This window comes from Eulemur rufifrons, chromosome 30 (assembly GCF_041146395.1).
Source record: "Eulemur rufifrons isolate Redbay chromosome 30, OSU_ERuf_1, whole genome shotgun sequence".
Lineage (NCBI taxonomy): Eukaryota > Metazoa > Chordata > Mammalia > Primates > Lemuridae > Eulemur > Eulemur rufifrons.
In genome coordinates, this window is record NC_091012.1 from 127,317,477 (window position 1) to 127,342,703 (window position 25,227).

Here is a 25,227-nt window from a genome sequence, read left to right on the forward strand (position 1 = left end):
TTTCAGGTTGTTTGTTACTGTAGCATAATCTAGTTTACCTTGCCTAATACAATCCTCCACCAAATAGAAGGGACAAATAAGACAAAAATGCACATGAATAGTTCTGTGCAATAACTATTTCATGAATTATTCAGGCTGTATCTCTTCATTTCAGGAAACGAGTGCTATTTTTCTGAGGTGCTATGTCACTCCTCACACATTATAACCCCCAATCAAACTCAGATTACATTCTGTACCTTCATGCATATCTAGTCTTTTCTCATCTTGGATTTATAGATATTTTTTGTCTTATTTTATAACTCTGATTCATGCTTATCCTATTACTTAATTCTGACCAGTTCTTCAACCTGCCACTGTTACTTATAATTTGAATCCATTATTTTACTTGTGTTAGGGCCTAACTTCATCTGAATTACCTATTTGATGTTAGTGGTCATCCTGACCCAACCTAAGTGGACGGGGCTATTAAAAACTACTTCTTGAGCAGAGGCAAAATGCCTTAGAAAATCAGTGCCTAAAACTAGTAACTCCACATTTTCTTTGATTTGCTGCTTTCATCTTATGTAGATATAAAAATCTATGTTATTTAATCCATGTAAGATACAATATGATTCACAATAAATGGTTAAAATGTTATTATTATTGCTTCCTGTTTTACTAACTCTAGAACCCGCCCTGTTGACATCACACCAGTTTCTATCACTGTTTTTCCCATTCTTATTATATGTGCACAATAACCATGATAATCAATAACTTATATCTGATGCTTCAAAGAACAAATCTAATCCTTTTGGATATGTATTTACTGGACAGAGGGACTATGAGCCACTTATAACTACAGTTATTAATCCAAAACTTTAACCAGACTCCTTTATAAATGCATAGGCTCTTGGCTGATATCACCTATAAATAGTTGAACCTCCTGATCCACTCAATAATTGGGCCTGTGGTACAGTCTGGAGAATTTGCATTTTTAACACACTTCTTCGGGTGAATAATGTTCCATGGATCACTTTTTGAGAAACACTGTTCTTAATCACATGCATTTTCTTGCCACCTCACACTCATCTCCTACTAAGGTATGATGGGTATAAGGCAATAGTTATCAATATTGGCTCCGAATCAGAATCATTTGAGGCATCATTTTTAAAAATATTGATGCCAAATACCACCAGAGAGTCTAATTTAATGGGTCTTGGATGGGGCCCAGACATGAGTGCTTTGACAATGCTCCTTACTTGATTCTAAAGTGAACTCAAACTTGAGGATCAATGAGCAGAAAGTATTACAGACCATGGTAGAACACCTGGCTCTTAGTACTGGCCATCTCACTTATTGATTATGTCATTTTCCTTCTCTGAACTTCTGCTTACTCACTTATACGATTGAGAAAATGATACTTGGTCTATCTACTTCACTTGATTATTGTGAAGAACAAATCTGATAATACTGTAAAAGCAATTTTCCAACCTCAAAATTACACTGCTATTATGGCCTACCTATTAAACTTTATATAGTCCTTTTTTTCTTGCTAATGATTTTAAAATGTCATAAGAAATAGGATTTATACAGATGATATGGTTTGAGGGAGGATTTAAAAAGGTGAGTAGAAGAGCTCAGGGCAAATACATTTCAATTCTAAAAGGCACTTCAGAACTCTTGTGGGGAGACAGGCCAGGAGAACATTAGTGTAGACAATTTACATGGAAAGAAACAGGAAGACTAGGGAGGTATTTAGTGGGGTGGGGGTAGAAAACAGTCAGACATTAAAAAGGAAATTAATAGTTATGGTATTAAGAACTGCTAAAAAGCACAAGAGCAGACATTTCAAAAAGCATTTAAAAACTCTGGCACAGCACTCAAATAGGAGCAAGATATACAAGAAAGTATTTACAGAACCCTAAGGATACCTCATTGAACCCTTTGACTTCCCCTACCCCTGCCAGGTTTTTTTTTATAACTCCCACTCTAACTGGCATTTAATTGTCCACTAACATTATATGCTATATTTGTTTATGGCTCAGATTTCCAAGTTTGATGTGAGATCAAAATTGGATTTTTTAAGCTACAAAAGCATTCTAAATGATACTCAGAAGTACATTTATGGATTGATCTGGGGAGGGTAGCAAGTAGACTAGACAGTAATGGGGAAATTTGCTAGCTCCAAAATCAGCCTTTTCCTCTGAGCCCCTCTCTGTTTCTCTCCACAGTAATTCCTGTCCCCTCCCCTCCCCAATTCACTATGGAGGAGACTGGTGCCATCACTTTTTTCTCCCAATCCATCTCCCTGGAGGTATAAGGACTAATAGGAGGAGAAATAGGAAAAAGTGGCTTTAAAGTTTAAAAGACTACTGTTGTATTTTTAATAATCATGTTATATGTGGATTTCACCAACTTTGAAGAATATGTTTTCTATTTAGTTCTCTTTTAGGTCCTTATCAGCATCACAGTTAGTTATAGGAGCAAAATTAAAATTTCTACAAGCTTTTTGGTGAACTTTTAAGGGAAAATTGAATTATTGCATCCTTTCAACAAACATTTATTTGCCAGGCACTGTAAACAAGGAGGTGCATGAAGCTTACTCCTGCTTTCACCAAATCTGTCACAGCAAATCTTTTCTTAAATGAATTGGTATTACTTTTGGCTTGATTCTTTAAAAATAGTAATCACAGTACACCGCAAATGATAACATATTGGGAACTCTCTTCTGAAGTTTATCACCCATGAGGGTCAAGATCGCCCAACCCACCTTTCTACATCTGTTTCCCTATACGTAATATAGGAATATCAGCAAAAGTTCTCCCTTCTTAGGGTCTTTGTAATACAATTATAAAAGTCTCTTGAAAGATGAACTGCAATAATAAGAAATATGACAAAATACAGCAATTCAGAGGGTAGGAAGATAATGAAAGTACAAGACATAATAAGTAATAGAATTTTGAGAACATGATATGGCACAATTGTAAAGATGTGCATGTGCATAGTGCATAACCTAGTAATTACACTCCTAAGTATATACTTAACTCTAGGTATATACCCAAATGTCCATGGTCAGGAGAATGGATAAACACATTGGAGTATGTGTACAATGTACAAAATGCTACAGCTATAGAGCAAAACATGAATTGATTCAGAAATATATCAAGTAAAATAACAGTGATATAATTTTTTATAAACCTCGAAGACATGCACAATTAAATGAGATGTTTAGAGAAGTACACGAAACTATTTTAAGAAAAAAAATGAAATGATAAACACCTTGAGAGGAGGCAGGCTGATGAGATGGGAGAGCAGCTCAATAGTAACTAAAACAATATTGGTAATGTTCTAGTTATTAGAGGGTAGACTCATGAGTATCTGTTTTATTATTTTGCTTCATAACATATATACATGTTATATGGATTTTTTGTATATATAAAAATTATATAAATTTTAAAATATAATACAGTGAAGAAGGCAGATATCTGAGAAACAGTATCTTGCCATTTGCTAAGTAAAAGAACTTAATTAGTATAGTACATCCCCATCTATTATCCTTCTGTTATTACTGATGGATACTATCTATATATTTTTTAAGTGTTTTGGCATGATGATTCAGATAACATGCAATATAGTCTAGGTGTGTAAAGGAATAAACCTTTGAGAACAATCTATTTCAGCATTCATTTTAATATAATATACAGTAAGTCTTTGAGTTTTTGTTCACAAGTCAAGCCAGTGCCACAAAGCTGGGAGAATAATAAATTACTATGCCCCAATGTTCTAAATAGTCCTTTGCCAATGTTTTAGCATATAATGATTTCATCACTCTTATTTCTTCATTCTGAGCCTTCAGAAAACATGCAGCTGCTAATAATCAAGGTTTTTTATATCACTAATGATGACTTCTTGTATATATTTATATCTATTTTGATTATAATATTCTCATACATAGACCTTCGAGAACATATAGGTATTCATATATAACATACTCTCAGATTTGCAAATACTATATATTTTTAGTTTTTATATTTGTCTTTAGAAAAAAAGTCTTCAGGTTATCTGGATATTATCTCTAACTAGTTCTACATCTAACTTCTGATCCATTATATCAGTATAATACAGAAAATTTTAAAAGATATTAGTTTTGCTTCATGATTAAAACAATTCAAGAAAACTTAAAAGATAAAGTATAATCACACTGAACTAAAAGTATTATTTGTTTAAATAGAAAGTGAAAAAATACTGTTGGTGGGTACATAAATTAGTACAGCCATTATGGAAAATAGTATGGCGGTTTCTCAATAAACTGAAAATAGAACTACTATGTGATCCAGAAATGCCACTACTGTGTATTCATCCAAAAGAAAGGAAATCAGTATATCAAAAGAATACCTGCACCCTTATGTTTATTGCAGCACTATTGACAATAGTCAAGATATGGGATCAACCTAAATGTCCATCAACAAATGAATGGATAAAGACAAAATGGAACACTATTCAGCCATAAAAAAGAATGAAATTCTGCCATTCAAGGCAACATGGATGAGCCTGGAGGACATTATGTTAAGCAAAATAAGTCAGGCACAGAAAGATAAATACTGCACATTCTCACCCATATGTGAGAGCTAAAAAAAAGTTGTGCTCATAGATGTAGTAAGTAGAATTGTGGTTATTAGAGGCTGGGAAGGGTAGGGGGGAAGGGAGGATAGGGAGAGGTTGGTTAATGGATACAAAATTATAGCTAGATAGAAATAAGTTCTAATGTTCTGTAGCACTGTAGGGTGACTACAGTTAACAATAATGTATTGTATATTTTCAAATAGCTAGAAGAGAGCATTTAAAATGTTCCCAACACAGAAAAATAATAAATGTTTGAGGTGACAGATATGCTAATTACCCTGATTTGATCATTGTGCACTGTATATCCATGTTATCAAAATATCACTTTGTATCCCATAAATATCTATAATTATTATGTGTCAACTAAAAGAGAAAAAAAAGAAAGTGAAATAACAGACTCACCTTTTATATTGTCTTCAATGTGTGTGCTAAGTAATATAATTCATAGTGCTTAAAAGTTACATATGAAACTTGTCCTGGTTTTTGGTCTTAAATGTCCCAGTTTTGATCCCAAGAGCCCCAATACAATTTTCAGGTCACCTAGAATGTCTGATTCAGGAAGACTTAAACACTAACCCTGAGTATACAGTAAAAGTAGTATTTAAAGTTGTGTTTAAAATGACTGTGAGGCTATCTTGGCTGGGCTTTATATTTTTTAACACTTACTACATAAACAATAGAATACATACTTTGCCTACTTCAGCAAAATTTATGTACCCACTTTACATCTTTACATGTATTTAACTACTACTTGGATCTTAATATGCCTTTTAAAACACACATTCTATATGATAGACTACTACACACTGGCCTTTCACCTTTATATGTTTTGAGTTTTCTATTTTTAACTCTAGGTTATTTGAACATGTGGGTAGGAATGGTTAAGTTCCCAGGTAATCAAAACTAATTTCTGCATTACATTTGAACACGTATGTTTCAAAATATCTTCCGGAATATGAAGCAGAGTAATCAATTTGCATTAAAATCTAAATATCCTGAGTTAAACCCAAATTCTTTTTTTAAAAAATCACTCATTTTAGAAATAGGTCTTTCTTCATTGCCATCCAATACCAAAAGTAAGCAGAGCATCAACCCCTGAAATTTTCTGTGGAGCAAGAAACTAATTGAGTTTACCATTTCCAAAGGCTCTTTTGCTATATAACTCTAACGGCCATTTTTAAGCTCTCACTAAATGCTGGATCATGGGCTAAGTTTCTAATCTTCACAACTACTCTAAAATAATCTAACATGGTAGGGATTCACTTTTACAGATAAAGACAAAGAGCATCAGAGATATGAAGTAATTTGTCTGAGTTTATAACTGGTTGTTGAAAACCAAAGCCAGGATGATGAACTCAGATCTACTTCATTTCAAAGTCCACTACATTATTTTGCCATAAAATGTAAGCATAAATAATATAAAATGTCAACCAAAAAGGTAAAGGAGGTACTATTCATATAGAAGGAATATAATTAAATGTGACAGCTATAGTTGATAAACCTTCAGGCCAAATTTCCTTAAATAAATCCTTAATGAAACTTTTAAAATTACTTCCATAATTTTTACAAAATTCTATCTTTTAAAAAGTAATTACGAATATGTACTCTAAGAATTTAAACCACAAATACCAATTCCATAAATCTTAAAAAACTCTTATTTTCTCTCAAGTATTTAACTTGAGTAAATAACAACCTGATTAAGAAAAAACAGATGAAGCAGTTAAATTAAATTTTAGCACAAATACATTTAAAAAGGGCTATACACTCAATATGCTCATTTATATTTTTATTTTAAAGTGAAGATTTAGAGAGTAGTTCATAAATCGTTTATTTTTTGTATTTAAAATTATAATCACTTTTGTTAAAGTGATTAGAAAGCATACACACATAGTTTCGGGAAGGTTGCTCATCAAAAATAAACATTTTCAATTTTGATCTCTGAAGAATATTTTTTCTGTTTTCTTAAATAGAGATATAGAAAGAAACAAAATACATCTGACAGGTAAATATGGAACAAAGTAAAACAAATGAACTGTCAGAAAATCAGAATAACAACTTAAGTAAAGACATTTATTACAGGAAAGACCAAAGCAACATCACTAGCTGTTTCTGTGTAATTAGGTTGGGATGATTATAGCTGTTCTTTATAGTTTTCTATAAAATGTTTCCAATACTATTCAGACAAGAAGTGATACCCAAGGACATGGAAAATGGATCTAAAATGGTTGAAAAATGAGCAAGCCCTTAAGAAAGCAGAAAGAGATTTTAATAAATACAGATTAGAGAGGACCAGTTCAGGTAAAGCATATTGTTGAAACTTGAATTTTAAAAGAAAGTTTTCACTCTGTATTTAACATTTCAAAATCTGATTTAAAATGTTCCACAACATGCTGAAATTTTTCCCTCAGCATGTAATTGAGATATCACTATAAATGCAGTTCAAGAAAACTAACAAACACCAAATGGAGGGGAAAAAAATCTCTGTACATTTAAAACAAAGCTCTTATTCTACTTCCTTTTATCTAATCTCTTTATTCCTCACCCATTTTATAAATAATATTACTTACTTTCCTTTTTGTTTTTCACTTCATGTTCATGAACTATTTTAAAATACATTTGTTTTTCACAATAACTTTGAGGTAGATATAATTATTTCTGTTAAGCAATGACATGGCCTGTCCAATGTGAAATGATCCTCAGGCAACAGAGCTGAGTCTCAAGTCTCCCAGGACTTATTGTCCCCACTCCTGGCCATTGCCCCAAGTATTCTAAGCTTCACTATAGTTTTACCTTGCAAACTGACACTTTTTTTTTATTTCAGCTCATTATGGGGGTACAAAAGTTCAGGTTATATATATTGCCCATGCCTCCCCATTCCCCCGAGTCTGAGCTTCAAGTGTGTCCATTCCCTAGACAGTGCACATCGCACTCATCATGTAGGTATGCACCCATCCCCTCCCCCCACCCCATCCCCCCCAGTCAGAACTTCAAGCGTGTCCATTCCCCAGGCAGTGCGCATTGCACTCATCAAGTAGGTATACACCCATCCCTTCCCCCCAGCCCCCACCTCTGTCTGATACCCAATTGGTGCTATTCCCAAATGTGCACTCAGGGAAACCAGTTTGCTGGTGAGTACATGTGCAAACTGACACTTTTGTGCTCATTTCTTAACTAGTGACAATCTAATTCATCATTTTTGTGTTTGAAGTGGAAAATATAAAAATGGTACAGAATAATTTTAGTTTAAGCTGATATCCATTAAGGCAGGCATCATGGCAATTATTTCAATGCTGACAAGTAGTGCGTGGGTACCTGTCTCATTTTTCTGATTCAGTTGCTGACAGTGCTCTAAACGAAGCTTTAGTTTTTCATGAGAATTCTTTCCATTTAAGATTTTAAAATCAGTTTCCCTTTTTTCTCAAAAGTGTTATTATAATCAACCTTATGTGGGGAGGAAAGTGTTGGGGGGAAAATCTCTTTAAAAGACTTCAAATACAATGATCCAAATCTATCACAACTGGGAATAAGTAAAATAAATATAGTAGATTAAATAAATTCCTCCAAATGGAGGTTTTTAAAAAAGAAACTGACATTCTTATCCCCTAATTTTAGCATTATTTTAAATATAAGTGGCCAATTTCAAGAAGCACTTTCCATTTACTTCATAGTACCACCCCTTTGTGTTAAGAAGGGGTAAAAGCCATTTGTGACAGCTTATTTTTAGATATTGATCATCTCATCTTGCTGCAAAGGGAATAAAAATAATTAAAGTTGAGTGAAAAATAATTTGAAGTGCAGCATATTTCAAAGCATAACCATCATCATAACTGTTCAGATGAGATTTCTTGAAAGCCTAGTAATAAATGCATGCCCTAGATATTTTTTTAAAAAGTCTACACCTTACTTATTCAAATTGGCCTCTTTTACTGGCAGCTTAATTTCTATCTTCAGATACTTCATACAATTCCAATAAAATGCAGTGATTAGTATGTATATAATGATTGAATTAGTTGGTTAGATGGACATTAACTGTTTTTAAGCTACATAATTCATTTTAAAATATAATTTGAGGCCAGGTATGGTGGCTCATGCCTGTAATCCCAGGTACTTGGGAGGCTGAGGCAGGAAGATTGTTTGAGCCCAGGAGTTTGAGGCTACAGTGAACTATGATGATGCCACTGCACTCCAGCCTGGGCAACAGAGCAAGACTCTATCTTTAAAATAAATAAATAAAAATATAATTAAACTAATTGTCTATGCTGTGTTCTTTTATCAAACTTAAAGAAGCATTTCTTCAATGTACATAGCATTCGTTTTTCCATTTTTGTGGTAAATCAAATTTATTTCAGAAAATAAAAATTCATTTGGAAAATACAGAAAAGTAGAGTCTAAATAAAATCACCTGTAGTTTCACCATAAAGAAACTATTATTTTATTTCTTTATTTTATCTATCAATCTTCATTCCTATTGCTTTTACAGGTAGCAACAGACCATAGACCCCAGAAAAACTTGGTACTGAAAAGAGACATTACATAACAGCTGAAAAAAATTAGGTTATTTAGAAGATGATTTATAAGCACTAATATATCATATCTATAATAAAATTTCCTCTAAAAGGTATGTTTTATTAGCATTATATATTTGCATAATGTTTAAGAAAGTTTTGTTCACTTTCATTTTGCCTTAGAAAGTGGTTATGAGCATCAATACTGTTATTTTAACTAATGAATAAATTGATAATTAAAGTAATGGGTATCTGGGATTCTTTATATGAAGAGCATAGACAGAACTGAAGCTTTTACATGGAAGAGGAAATAAAAGTGAATCACAATTCAAGCACTTAATTGCAAATTTTTCTTAGAAGGGTACAAATAAGCATGTGCTAACCACAGGGGATCAATGGGCTCAGGTCAATTTATTTTAACAGATATGTAATGAACATCTACTATACATGAAAATTAGTAAGACATCGTTCCTGTATTCAAGGAGTTTATTATTGACGTCATATAATTATTATTCACAGTTATTATTCTATAACTGTCATAGAAGAGATGTGAAGTGCTATGCAAAGTAAGGTCAAGGGACTCTACCGCTGCTCACATGACAAAGAATTATAGCTAATAAGTTAAAAAAAAAAAAGGACAAATGGAATCGTAAAAAACAATTAATCTAAAAATATTTGGAAATAAGGAAAAAATGAAAATGAGAACAAGGAATAGCCAGAAAAATAGAAGACAAACACCAACGTGTTATACTTAATCCCAACCATATCGATAATTAACTATAAATGGTAAAGGTAGGGAAAAGGTATAAATAGTTGTGGGAAATAGGAGAAGTTTCATTAAAAAGGTGGCAATACTCTATAGGCTTTGAAAGATGGGACATAATATTCTGCAGAGGCCTCACAACATAAAAAGAGAAATTGCATGACCTATTTTACTAGCGATAAGTCATCCATGTGAATTAGAGTACAATTAAGATACATGGAAGTACTGAAAGACAAAATTGAAATTATGTTAGGGCCATTTGTGGAGCCCTTTGAATTTCAAAGAGAAGAGTTTGTAGTCAACTTGGAAATCTTGGACAATTGCTGAAAGTGAAAAAACTGGGGCTGGGATTTGGAATGAATAGTCTGCAAGTGACTGATTCTATACTTGTAAGTAGAATAAATCAGGATGTCATGAAGACATGTTTTATTAGGAGAAAGCTAATATTTCCTTCAAGGTACAACAGAAAGACCTAGTTAAAGTAAGAATTGAGATATCAAGCCATGTGCAAGTTGGGATGAGGTGGGCAAGACAAGAACCCAAAACACTCCTGTATAGAAGTTTTTGTTCAAAAGAATCTTAAAGGTGACACATTGAATACAACATGTGCTGGGAAAATGAGAATGAGGTTGAAGTAACTGTGACAAATGTCATGAGCTACTGAACTTTAAAAAACAAAAATAGGTAATAAAAGAGCAAAATGTCCTAAGAAGGGCATGGCATCCTCTTCAAAATATAGTATACAGTGGGTGGAGAACACAGAAAGTCCTTCTATGTCCAGAGTACATGTGGAGTATTTCAATAATTCTGTGTTTGGTCAAAACTGAATATACTTATAGTTCAACCTATTAAAGCATCTCTCTCTTTCCTACCCAATGTTTCCTGACCTGTAAATAGCAAACTTAAATCCATTACTGCCTTAATATAATATTTCTTTTTTTTTTTTTTTTTTGAGACAGAGTCTCACTCTGTTGCCCAGGCTAGAGTGAGTGCCGTGGCGTCAGCCTAGCTCACAGCAACCTCAAACTCCTGGGCTCAAGCGATCCTCCTGTCTCAGCCTCCCGAGTAGCTGGGACTACAGGCATGCACCACCATGCCCGGCTAATTTTTTCTGTATATATTTTTAGCTGTCCATATAATTTCTTTCTATTTTTAGTAGAGATGGGGTCTCGCTCTTGCTCAGGCTGGTCTCGAACTCCTGAGCTCAAACGATCCGCCCACCTCGGCCTCCCAGAGTGCTAGGATTACAGGCGTGAGCCACCGCGCCCGGCCAATATTTCTAAGAGAATGTTGGGTCAAATAGAGCAGTTAGTTGTCAAAAGGTACTGTTGAGAGCATAAACAACCCTCTAAGGGCTGTATCACAATGTTTCCTATGAAGTAGTTGTCAAAAGCAGGTGTTCATATATTTTGGAGACAAACAAAAACTAAATTACTTATTAGTCAGATGGTAGGTTCTTAAAATCACAATATGTGTGGGCTAGTCATATCTGACACAAATTGCACTTCTACCACTGCATATGTTTCTACAGAAGATCTTAATTCATTGAAAATTATTTCAGCCATTCTTCTCAATGTAATGGCTAAAGGTTAGAGTGACAAAGGTATCCTCTGGAGCCTGTGAGTTCTAACATAGAAAACTCTACATTTCTGATCTCACTGTATATGTAAAAGTTAAAAGAAAGGCAGTTTTTTTTCAAGATCATTTTGCTTATCCGTTTTTGATATAGGAAAACACTAGGTATGTATGAATTAAGTAGCAATAAATCCCCTGATACCCTCCTTCGAGATTTTGAAGAAAACTTAACATGGTTGCTAGTTAGAATTGTAGTCTTGGTTTATAAGGCAACAAAGTGTTGGCCAATACTCAAAAATAAACCTAAAACTGGTCATCCAGTTCCAGATGTTTGGAAGAGACATGAAAAATGAAAAACACCCACTTTTCTGTTATAATTATGGTTGAAATTATTTTGGAAGTTGACATCATATTGCTTGCTTTCTCATAGAAATAAGTTTCTCATATATAAAAAGTTGAAAATAAACTTTTAATTTTATCCATTTAGTTCCGTGTATTTCAATTGTGTTGGGTCTCATGTATAAATGAAAATACTCAAAGAACACATATAATATGGTTATCACAGATCTTATGTAGCAGATACTAAGTGTAATAATTATTGTTAATATTATTGTTTGTATATAGGTTGCTACAGAGCACATACCCAATATTAAAAGGTGAGGAATGATTACTGTACAAATACTGTGTAATAGGTACCCTTTAAATCAGAGAGAATTTCTTTCTCTCATAGTAAAAGGGAAGAAACTAATAATCTGTTATCCACATCTCAAATCTTGTCAAGTTTAATGCCTCTAAGAGAAATAAAGCTTTAGAAAATAGATTTTTTTTAAAGAAATGCTATGGACAATTCAGAACTATAAGACAAATTATCCATAGATTATATTATTGCTCTTTTGCTTCTGCACCCTAGAAACAGAACTACCTGGAACACTAACAAACATGCAGATTCCATGCCCTAATCACAGTACATTTGATGTGGGTCTCAAAAACTTGAATTTCTTGCAAGTTTCCATGTGATGATCATGCTGCTGGTCTACAGATCACACTGCACTAACTGCCCTAGAACATAGGTTGTACATTATGGCTCATGTGACAAATTTGGCTTTGCTGCCTATTTTTGTAAATCAAGTTTTATTGGAACATAGCCACACCCATTCATTTATACCTTCTTTATGGTTGATTTTGTGTTACAACAGCAGAGTTGAGTAGTTGCAACAGATACTGTATAGCCCACAAGGCCTTAAATATTTACTATCTGGCCTTTTACAGAAAGCATTTGCTAACCCTTGCCCTAAAATGCCACTCTTCTCCCTACTATCCAGTTGAGATCTTTGAAATTCAGGAATGAAAGTTACTGATACCAAATATGAAGACATACAGTAAGACTGTTAGTATACTTCAAAGCTCATAAAATATCTACCATCTTCATGAATGTCTCTTTAACTAAACAGCAACGAGTTGCAGACTTTCTCATTGCCATGATATAATGTCTAATGTGTTCCACAATTGAAAGTCACAAAATTACTCTAAGGTCTATAATGAAAAACATCTTAAAACCTGCAGTTTCAGAGAGATGATCTAAGTAAAATCTATATAGTATAACAAAAAATATGCTGAAGGATTTAAATCTATATTAATAAAATTTCTTATTTCTTTGAGGAAATATAGGAAATATAAGAAACTCAAAATTATTCCCAGTAATAAAGGACAGAGAGAAGGATAAATTAAATAATAAATTTTCCTAATATATTTAATAATCTTTTGTATCATCATGTTATCCTCTGCTTTCCCTATTTCTATATCATTAAAAAATGGCACCCTGCGAAAGCAGCAACAGTGATAGACTGATACACAGAGTGATGGCTGCAAGCTTCAGATTTCTCAGATGTGTTTTGTTATTAGATTTATATATATTTTTGCAGAATATGTACTAGTCAATTCACCCCAGTCTTTACCATTTCTCCTTGTCTTATATTAGGCTTGATTCAAACATTTATATTAGCTCCTGGCCCCCTGAAGGCATCTGATTTTAGAATCCCTGGCTTAGATAATATTCAAAGTGAAAAATCAGTTCAGGTAATTAGACCATTGTTAAAAGCTATTATGCATATTTGTTTGTATGTGTACATACATAAGTGAAACCATAGTGTCTTAGAGCAAAAATCTGAGATTGTTATCTAAGGGGGGTAATTTAATTTTGTGAAAGGCAATATACTTTAGTCATCCCCATTGAAAGTGTGAGACTAACAGTCATTGTGATCTTATTATAATGATATATTTAGAGGTTCAGATTCCTTTTATATCTCCTGGTAAGTTAATTGGGCTATATGCATAGTTTCCCAATAAATAATTATGTATTTGGTTTCTTTAGAACCATCTGTCTTTGAATGAGAACCTTATATACAAGCATCTTACAAACTCTTGGTAAACAGAATACTTCTCATTGTTGGAATATGAAATTGCTAATAAATTGACAGAAGAAAGATTGTCAGCCAATACCTGTTGCACGATTGTCGTTAATTCCAGGCAGAGCTGTATGACATTATTCCTTGTAACTGAATAGTCTGTCACAGCAGCAAATGGTGACCTATAAATGGAAAAGGAAAATTGTGATTACTAGGAATAGGTTTTGAAAAGTCCCAAAATACAATAGCCTAAAATAAGATTTTGAATAATATGAAATAAATTGTTCTGAAGTTTACATATTGATAAAAATATTCAGGACTTATTTAAAGGAAAAAATTGAGATAAATTTTGGAGGAGAATTAAATTCAAGAAACAATGTTTGCTTTCTATCAAATTTCTCTCTTTTTAAAGTTCTTAATTATGTAGAAGTTCTTTGGTACGTCTTACAAGGTCTCTTTACTACATCTAAAACGAAACAACAAAAAGAAATATTTTAGGCAAAGACAACATTTTAGTTCACTTTCAAAAGAAGCTAAGATTTTGAGTATAGGACTTCTTAAATTATTCACAATTAAGAGCTAGTAATAACAACAGCTAATGTTTGCTAAGGGCTTACTATGTGCCAGTTACTGTTTAAATGCTTTACATGTACTAAATAATTTAGTCTTCACAACTCTTATGAGGTAGGCATTATTTTTTTTTAATTTCGGGGTCTCACTCTTGCTCAGGCTGGTCTCAAACTCCTGAGCTCAAGTCATCCTCCCACCTCGGCCTCCCAGAGTGCTAGGTGAGCCACCATGCCTGGCCAGATAGGCATTATTATTATTCCTGTTTTACAGATGAGAAAACTAAAGTAAAGAAAGTTTAAGGGACTTATCTAAGGTGACATAACTAGTAAGTGGTGGAGCTGGTATTCAAACCTAGGAAGTCTGACTCTAGAGCCCATCCTTACACACAGTTAAATGCTTGTACTTAACTATTCTAGTTCCTTTGTTTTTCAATATAAATTTTAGAATCATATTGTCTGTATCTATAAAAAATCCTGCTGGAATTAGAATTTCATTAAATCTACAGGGAAATTAGAGGAGAACTGACATCTTTACTAGACTGAGTCTTCTAGTCCATGAACACAGTGTGTCTCTCCATTTTGTTTAGGTCTTTTATTTTATACATCAGTGTTCCGTAGTTTTCACATATAGATCCTGTGGACATTTTGTTAAATTTATATATAGTCATCTCATTATTTTTGGAGCAATTATAAATTGTGCTGTGCTTTTAATTTTGGTTTGTAATTGCTCATTGCTAGGATATAGGAATATGATTGATTTTTGTGTATGGACTTTGGTAACCTGCTACTTTGCTAAACTCACTAGTTCTAACAGATTTCTGGGATTTTTTAGATTGCTTAGGATTTTCTACAAACACACACATTACCTGAAAATAGGGAAAGTTTTACTTCTTCCTTTCCAATCTGCCTTTTATTTTTTCTTTCCTGCTGCACTAGATATGACTTCCAATATGATATTAGATAGGAGTGGGCAGCCTTGCCTTAGCACTGATATTAAGAGGAAAGCATTCAGTCTTTCACAATGTAGTGTAAGGTTAGCTGTATGCTTTTTATACATACTTTTTATCAAGCTGAGGTAATTCCACTCTACTACTACTTGCCGACAATTTTTCTCATAAATGGGTATAGTATACTATTAAATGCTTTTTCTACATTAACTAATATGATCATACAATTTTTATTCTTTAGCCCATTGATGTGGTGTATTTGTATATTGATTTATTTTCTCTATCATTATTTATTTTCCAAAGGCTTAACACCAAGTACCACACTATCATTTATTAAATGACCCTTTCTTTTTCTAGTGGTTTTAACATATTGTTTTCTAAATGATTCTATATACAGTCATGTACCATATACCAACATTTCAGTCAACAATGGACCGCATATATGACAGTGGTCCCATACAATTATGAGTGTTTAAAGCACTTTTATATAGCTAGAATAAATACCACTTACTCATGGTATATAATTCTTTTTATACATGGTTGTATTTGGTTTGTTTATATTTTGTTGAGAATTTTAACATTTAAGTTTATAAGAAATATTGGTCTTTAGTTTTGCTTTTTTTTCTGCATTATTTTCTTGCACTGTCTTTGTGGGATTTTTGGTATTAGGATAATAATTGCTTCATAAAATGAGATGGGAAGTGTTCCGTCCTCTATTTCTGGAATAGATGGTGTAAAACTGATGTTATTTCTTCTTTTAATGTATAGAATTCACCAGTGAAACCATCTGGGCCTGGAGCTTTTCTCTCATCCCAAAGTGTTTCTAAGTACTCTTTACTTTCTTTAAAAGCTATAGGATTATAAAAAGTATCTACTTCATCTTGGGTTAAGAATTGGTAGTGCTTTTAAGGAATTGGTCCATTTCATCTAAACTGCCAAATTTATATACAAAGAGTTCTTTGGGGTATTCCTTTATTAATTTTTAAATTTTGATTGACTTCTCTATTATGTTTGTGTTTCTGTTTTCAATTTCATTGATTTCTGTCCTTATCATTATTACTTGCTCTCTTCTGCTTCCTTTGTGCTTATTTTGCTCTTATTCTTCTATTTTCTTGACATGGGAACTTAGGTTACTGACTTGAGATCTTTCTTCTTTTCAGATATAAGCATTCAGTGCTATACATTTTCCTTTCAGCACTGCTGTAGCTGTGTGTCACAAATTACGATTTGTTGTATTTTCATTCTGTTCAATGTATTACTTTTTACTTTCCTTGAGACTTCCTCTTTGACCATTGGATTACTTAGAATTAAGCTGTTTTGAGTTTTAGTTTGATTCCATTGTCTGATTTCAATTCATTTAAATTTGTTGAAATTTGTTTATGATGTAGATATGGTACATCTTGGTGAATGTTCCATGGGTACTTGAAACAAATTTAAATTCGTATTCTGTTCAATGAAGTGCTCTAAAAATGTCAATTATAATCTGTGGTTTGTGGTAGTGTTCAATTCTTCTAGTCTTTCCTGACTTTCTGTCTAGTTTTGTCAACTCTTGAGAGAGAGGAAATGAAGTCTGTAAGTGTGGATTTGTTCTATTTTTTCTTTCAGTTCTGTCAGTTTTTGCTTCATGCCCTTTAAAGCTCTGTTGTTTGATATACACACTGGCAACTTCACTTTCTACTTTTTTAAATTGTCTATTTACATGTTCATCTGTTACACTTTGTTGTTTTTTTTTTTATCAATTAGCATACATTATATGTTTCTAATATCTGTTTGTTGCAAGTATTTTTTCCCAGCTTGTCTTCTGTCTTATACTTTGTTACATGTTTTTCATTTTTATGTAGTCAAAGGCAAGCAGCATATTCCTTTCTATTTCATTCCATATTTTCTTTAATACTTAGAAAATCTTTCCACATCTAGAAATCATTTTGCCTATTTTTTCTAATTTTCTTATGAATTTATATTTTCCATTTAGATAACTGCTATACCTAAAATTTATTTTAGCAAACAACAGATAGTATTCTATCATAATTAATATATTTTTCAAAGGCTTAACCAACTGCCCTACTACCATTTATTAAATGACCCTTTCTTTTTCTAGTGGGTTTAACATATTGTTTTCTAAATGATTCTATATACAGTAATGCATTACATAGCAACATTTCAGTTAAAAATGGACCATATATATGATGATAGTCCCATAAGATTACAATACTATATTTTTACTGTACCTTTTCTATGTTTAGATATGTTTATATACACAAATACTTACCATTCTGTTACAATTGGCTACAGTATTCAATACAGTCACATATACAGGTTTGCAGCCTCAGAGCAATGAGCTATACCATATAGCTTAGGTGTGAAATAGGCTATACCACCTAGGTTTGTGTAAGCATACTCTATAATGTTCACACAATGACAAAATTGCTTAACAATGCATTTTCCAGAACATGTCCCTGTCATTAAGAGACACATGACTGTACCATAGTCTATTTTGGGCTCTCTTCCACTAATTTGTCTATTCCTATTCTAAAACTCAGTATATTTTTCAATATAATTTACTAAAATGGAAAGAGACATTAAGAATTCAAATAAAGTTAATTAGAAAAAATGTCATTAAGTAATTGATCACAGTTTAAAAAAATAACCTCTTTAAATAGAAATCAGGTTTAAAAAATCCATCCTGATGGAAGTTTTCTAAAACTGGATTATAGAGATGGTTACATATTGGTATCTAAATTTACTAAAACTCATCAAACTATATACTTAAAATGGGTGAATTGTATAGAATGAAAATTCAGCCTCAATAAAATGGGTTTTTAAAAAGATATAAAATATAACCATTTCTAGAAAAAAATCATTAACTAAAAAATTACCTGAAGACCATTTTTACTGCATTAAAGCATAAAAATTGGTATTTCAAATTAAGAATTCAAAAATGCTTCTGGCATGATTATGAAAGAGTTTGGGTTCCTAGGTTTGTAAAGGTCAGAGTCTGTTTATAAAATCTGAAAACTTCATTCAACAGTGATGAGATAAAGTACAGCATGATTTTTTCCCATAAGTACTTAAAGGAATCTCATTTGATCTTCAAAATACAAAAGGAAAAAATCTATTTGATGACTGAATGCCTGTAGCAAACTGAATACTAAGGAATGTTTTCCACTTTCCTGACCACTCATATTTTAAGTAGGACAAGCTTCTCATTCAAGACTAAATTTCAAGAAAATGGAAAAAAATCTAAACATATGCCAAGGAAAACATTGATTTTATTTTGTAGTGATTAAGAATTCCCCTAAAGGGCTGGGTGCGGTGGCTCACGCCTGTAATCCTAGTGCTCTGAGAGGCTGAGGCGGGTGGATTGTTTGAGCTCAGGAGTTGGAGACCAGCCTGAGGAAGAGCGAGACCCTGTCTCTACTAAAAATAGAAAGAAATTATATGGACAACTAAAAATATATACAGAAAAAATTAGCCGGACATGGTGGCGCATGCCTGTAGTCCCAGCTACTTGGGAGGCTAAGGCAGGAGGATTGCTTGAGCCCAGGAGTTTGAGGTTGCTCTGAGCTAGGCTGACACCATGGCACTCTAGCCCGGGCAACAGAGTGAGACTCTGTCTCAAAAAAAAAAAAAAAAAAAAAAAAAAAAAAAGAATTCCCCTAAAGTTTTCATCTTAAAGGCAAACCATATAAAACCACACTAAGAGTCATTCTTAGTTAGCAGATATTAATGCTTGGTATGATGATTTTGGCTATACACACATATAAATAAGGGTAAAAGGCTGACAGATAGGGTCACCAAAGATAATCACTCAATCATGACTTAATGATCATCTATCTATGAAATTAAAAATGGATCTCTGTAGAATAACTGAACATGATCACACACAAAACTAAATAAATAAAGAAAGTTTGCTCTTAAGTCTGAAGAAATACTAAATTAGAGTGAGGGTACTTACAAAAAGAACAAAATGACTTTAAGTAGAGAAAATTAAATTCATAGCAAAAAAGCTTTTTGATGCCAGAAGGGAAAAAAATAGATAAAATCCTTGGTTCACTGATTAATGTCTGTCGCAGGGCTTATCCTATTTAGACCTTAAAAATTAAGCAACTGTCCTTCTAAAATGATCAGATGGATAATATGATCCTTATATTTCTCTCTAGTACAAAGGTTTATGGCTGTATAAGAAATAATTCTTCACACATTCTTCTTAAATTTGATTACATTTACATTTGTTTGCATTACATTTATGGAAAGGTTATTAATGGTTCAGAAATCCTAAACATATTAGAAACCAATAAGGAAAGCTAAGAAGTTAATAAGGAAAATCTGGAATGCTTTACTATTTCTCACATTGGCATGACCTGAAGCCTGAGGGTAGTCTAATAGTGGTAGTGCTAACATCACTGCTCTTCTCTGGAACAACTGGTGCCAAGTGAAGAGCAATGAGCACATGAGAGGAAATAAGACCAAACAATAATAAGCCACAGTATCTGGTGGTATTTAATGTAATTTTCTTGGTCTCTATAATTTTTTTCTGGTACAGAATTTTTGTCCTACAGTTTCTTAGCATGGAAGAAGAAATTAGTTTAATGATTTTTTTACATAAGGCCAAAAATTTCAAAGAAATCTTTTTTCAAAGAAAACATTTTTCCCTAGCACCTTAAACTCTTCTGCCTTATATATATAAAATTTTTTCAGTGGCATCAAGAGATCTCATTGATCCTTTCAAAATAGAATAGTATTAAAAGGTATTTTATGAACCATTAGAACTAGGTATTAATGCTAAAAATGAGAAATAAACTTTCATTACTAATAGCAAAATAAACATTTTCTATTCAATAATAATTCTGAACATTTTTACTTATGCTACCATACAACATCATACTTATAGTGATCTGTAAACCTCTGAGTATAGATTGATTTGGCAAAGCTACAGAAAACTTCAAGAAAGATAAGGTGTTATAAAACAGCAGGATGTAAGTTAAAAATAGACAAGTAAACCATGCATTGAAAACAAACAGTAACGTTAGCAACTGTGATTCACCTCTGAGGCTTTTCCTCTGGGAAAGTCTTATGTTTCATTCAAGTCAATATTTAAAATGGGGGGAAAAAAGGAATTTTATTAGCCTTAGATTTTATCTTATTTAAGAAATGTACAGAGCTGGTCTTTGAAAAATATATCTCATTTAAATGAAACACTTAACAAAATAGGCGTAGATGGAACCTACCTAAAAATGATATGAGCCATATATGACAGACCCACAGCCAACATCATTCTGAATGGGGAAAAACTGAAAGCACTCCCACTTAGAACTGGAACCAGACAGGGCTGCCCACTGTCCCCATTACTTTTCAACATAGTATTGGAAGTCCTTGCGAGAGCTATCAGGCAAGAGAGCAAAATCAAGGGAGTCCAAATAGGGAAGGAAGAGATCAAACTCTCACTTTTTGCTGACGATATGATGCTATATCTGGAAAACCCCCAGGATTCAACCATGAGACTCCTGGAATTGATTAACGAATATAGCAAAGTCTCTGGCTACAAAATTAATATACACAAATCAGAGGCATTTATATATGCCAACAACAGTCAATCAGAAAACCAAATTAAAGACTCAATACCCTTCAAAATAGCAACAAAGAAAATAAAATATCTAGGTATATACCTAACTAAAGAGGTAAAGGACCTCTATAAGGAAAACTATGAAACACTGAGAAAAGAAATAGCAGAACTTGCAAATAGATGGAAAAATATACCATGCTCGTGGATCGGAAGAATCAACATTGTTAAAATGTCTATACTACCCAAAGTGATCTACAGATTCAATGCAATCCCTATTAAATTACCAACATCATTCTTCACAGATGTAGAGAAAATAATTATACACTTTGTATGGAACCAGAGAAGACCCCGTATAGCAAAAGCAATTTTAAGCAACAAAAACAAAATGGGAGGTATTAATTTGCCAGACCTCAAACTATACTACAAGGCCGTGGTTCTTAAAACAGCCTGGTACTGGCACAAGTACAGGGACACAGACCAGTGGAACACAACAGAAAATCCAAATATAGAACCATCCTCATATAGTCACCTAATTTTTGACAAAGCAGGAAAGAATATACTCTGGGGACAAGAATCCCTATTCAATAAATGGTGCTGGGAGAATTGGTTAGCCACTTGTAGAAGACTGAAACAGGACCCACAGCTTTCACCTCTCACAAAAATCAAATCACGGTGGATAACAGACTTAAACCTTAGGCGTGATACAATCAGAATTCTAGAAGAAAATGTAGGAAAGACTCTTACAGACATTGGCCTAGGCAAAGAATTTATGAAGAAGACCCCCAAGGCAATCACAGCAGCAACAAAAATTAATGAATGGGACATGATTAAATTAAAAAGCTTCTGCACAGCCAAAGAAACAGTCATGAGAATAAACAGACCACCTACAGAATGGGAAAAAATTTTTACATACTACACATCAGATAAAGGACTGATAACAAGAATCTATTTAGAACTCAGAAAAATCAGCAAGAAAAAATCAAGTAACCCTATCAAAAAGTGGGCAAATGACATGAATAGAAACTTCTCGAAAGAAGATATAAGAATGGCTAACAAACATATGAAAAAATGCTCAACATCCCTAATCATCAGAGAAATGCAAATCAAAACCACAATGAGATATCACTTAACCCCAGTGAGAATGGCCTTTATCAAAAAAACCCAAAACAACACATGTTGGCGTGGGTGCGGAGAGACAGGAACACTCATACACTGCTGGTGGGACTGCAAACTAGTGCAACCCCTGTGGAAAGCATTATGGAGGTATCTTAAACAGATTCAAGTAGACCTGCCATTTGACCCAGCAATCCCATTGCTGGGCATATACCCAAAGGAAAAAAGGTCATTCTTTAACAAAGACACATGTACCCGAATGTTTATAGCAGCACAATTCACAATAGCAAAGATGTGGAAGCAACCCAAACGCCCATCAATACATGATTGGATTAGTAAGCTGTGGTATATGTATGCCATGGAATATTACTCAGCTATAAGGAATGATGAAGATACGACATCTCTATGGTTCTCCTGGAGAGAACTGGAACCCATTATATTAAGTGAAGTATCCCAAGAATGGAAAAACAAGCATCACATGTACTCACCAGAAAATTGGTTCCCCTGATCATCACCTAAATACACATCTGGGAACAACACCAATTGGCTGTCAGACTGAGGTGGGGGGCGGGGGAGGGGATGGGGGTATGCCTACACAATGAGTGCATTGTGCACCGTTTGGGGAGTGGTAACACTTGAAGGTGCTGACTCGGGAAGGGCAGGGTGGGGAAGGGAGGGATATATACCTACATGATGGGTGCAATGCGCACGACCTGGGGAACAGACACGTCTGGAGCTCTGGCTTGGGGGGAAAGGCGGAACAGGAGCAACGTATGTAACCTGAAATTCTGTATCCCCCATAACAAGATGAAATAAAAATAAATAAATAAAAAAAAATGAAATTGGAATTTTTGTGATTTGTAAACATTTTTCCTAGCACACTAACTCTTATGCCATAAACACTTAAGTTTCCAATGATACCAAAAAAATCTCATTGATCCCTTTAAAATAGAATGATCTTGAAAGTAGTTTATAAACAATTAAAATGAGATATTAATGCTAAAATGATAGAAACAATAAACTTTTACCATAAATAGTGAAATACACAATTTCCATAAATAAAATTCTATGTAGCAATTTGAGGTATTGAGGCCAAAAACAGAGAAGTGGTAGTCTTCCTTAGCTTTTGAAGAGAAATGCCAAAGTGTAAATAAATGTTTATTTGCCACATTTCTAAGAATCACTTTCTCAAAATCCTTAAGAATTAGTCAGTATTCAAAAGGAGATGCAGCATGACAAAGGAACATGAAGTAGGAAAAACAACAGGGCTTTAGTGTCAGACAAAAAAATTCAAAGTATAATTTTCATACTAGATGAAAGACTTTAAGCAAGTTACTTAAGGTCTCATATGTAAACTAGGGATAATGACATCTGCTTTATGAGAATTCAATGAGTTGATAAACATATATATATATATATATATATGATGCATCTAGTTCAGTATCTGGAATAAAATTAAAGATTTTCGCCTACTCTTTCTCCTCCTTCAAGTAACATAAAATAAAAATTGTAATAAGCCTAAATCATATTGCTGTGCATGTAAGTTCTCTCCAAAATGTAATAAAAGTTTCTTAATGCCAAAAAAACATATTACTGTTTAAAAATAAAACCAGTTGTTTAGCGTCAAAATAATATTTAACTGACAAAATGTTTTATTCTTCAACTAAAGAATTGTATTGTATATCAAAGGAATAAATTAAGGATAAAGATCAAATGCTTGGCAACATTTGCTTGCAATGGCCATTTTAAATCCCCCCAATTAAAGCAAATCTACAGTGACAAACAGAAATATTAAGAATTTTTAGTCAACATCATTTCTATGGAACTTTTATAATTATTTAAGTTATAAGTTCTTGAAAAGCAAACAAAAATAAAAAATACAAGACACATTCTGCACCCGAATGTTTATAGCAGCACACTTCACAATTGTAAAGATGTGGAAACAACCCAAATGCCCATCAATTCATGAATGGATTAGCAAAATGTGGCATATATATACCATGGAATATTACTCAGCTATAAGAAATAACGGCGATATGGCATCTCTTTGGTTCTCCTGGAGAGAGTTGGAACCCATTCTATTAAGTGAATCATCCCAAGAATGGAAAAATAAGCACCACATGTACTCACCAGCAAACTGGTTTCCCTGACCATCACTTAAGTGCACATTTGGGAATAACACCAATTGGGTATCAGACAGAGGTGGGGGCTAGGGGGAAGGGATGGGTGTATACCTACTTGATGAGTGCGATGCGCACTTCCTGGGGAATTGATACGCTTGAAGTTCTGACTGGGGGGGATGGGGTGGGGGGAGGGGATGGGTGCATACCTACATGATGAGTGCAATGTGCACTGTCTAGGGAATGGACACGCTTGAAGCTCAGACTCGGGGGGATGGGGGGGCATGGGCAATATATATAACCTGAACTTTTGTACCCCCATAATGAGCTGAGATAAAAAAAAAAAGACACATTCTTACCTTATATAAAGAAAGCATAAAGACAAAACAATTAATTTTTTCTAGAACTTAAGATGAAACAAAAATTTAGAGAAGAGGCAGGGACTTAAATCAAGATTCTAAAGTCACTAACAATTTTTTTTTGCAGTTTATCCTTTGATATTTTATAAAGGAAAATAAGTTGGAAATGTTCCTCATATGGCTTTGGTGAACAAGTTCAGTGAATTATATAGACTATTAGTGCTTAAAAGAGATTATTAAATTCTGCAGGTCCTACATCTTAATTTAAAAATAAAATAAAAACAGAGGTTAAAGTTCAAGTTATAGAGGGCTAGCGGCAGAGCTGAGACTCAACTCTCTCAGTCCTTTGCTCTTTTATAGTATATCACAATTCATTTAGGCAGGGATTCACAATAATGGTCGGAGAGAATGCTGCTCTTTTGGCTTTTCTAGCATGTGATTAATGTGTATTGTTTCCTGTGTAAAGTTTGTAGGACGCACTGAAACAAGAGGCCATGTGGAGTGTTGGCTTACATTCCTGCTGCTACCTAGAAAACATTGTTTTTCTTTGAGAAGAATAAAAATATAAATCATACATACATCCACCCTGGCACAGCTATAGATAAAATCCTATTAAATTTAAATTGATCTCAGGACCTTCTGAAATATATATGAGGCAAGGAGCAGTTAAGATATTCATTCAACCCACGGCAGAGGAGGAAGCAAA

General features: G+C 33.4%; 1 protein-coding gene across 4 annotated transcripts in view; it reads right to left on the reverse strand.

Moving 5' to 3' along the window:
- CNKSR2 (connector enhancer of kinase suppressor of Ras 2) overlaps window positions 1–25,227 on the reverse strand; it is a 268,798-nt gene that overhangs the window by 190,138 nt on the left and 53,433 nt on the right. For all 4 annotated transcript variants that reach the window (XM_069463485.1, XM_069463484.1, XM_069463483.1 and 1 more), the window contains exon 4: window positions 13,945–14,032. In XM_069463485.1, coding sequence (XP_069319586.1) covers window positions 13,945–14,032 — 88 coding nt within the window. The remainder of the gene's footprint in view (window positions 1–13,944; window positions 14,033–25,227) is intronic.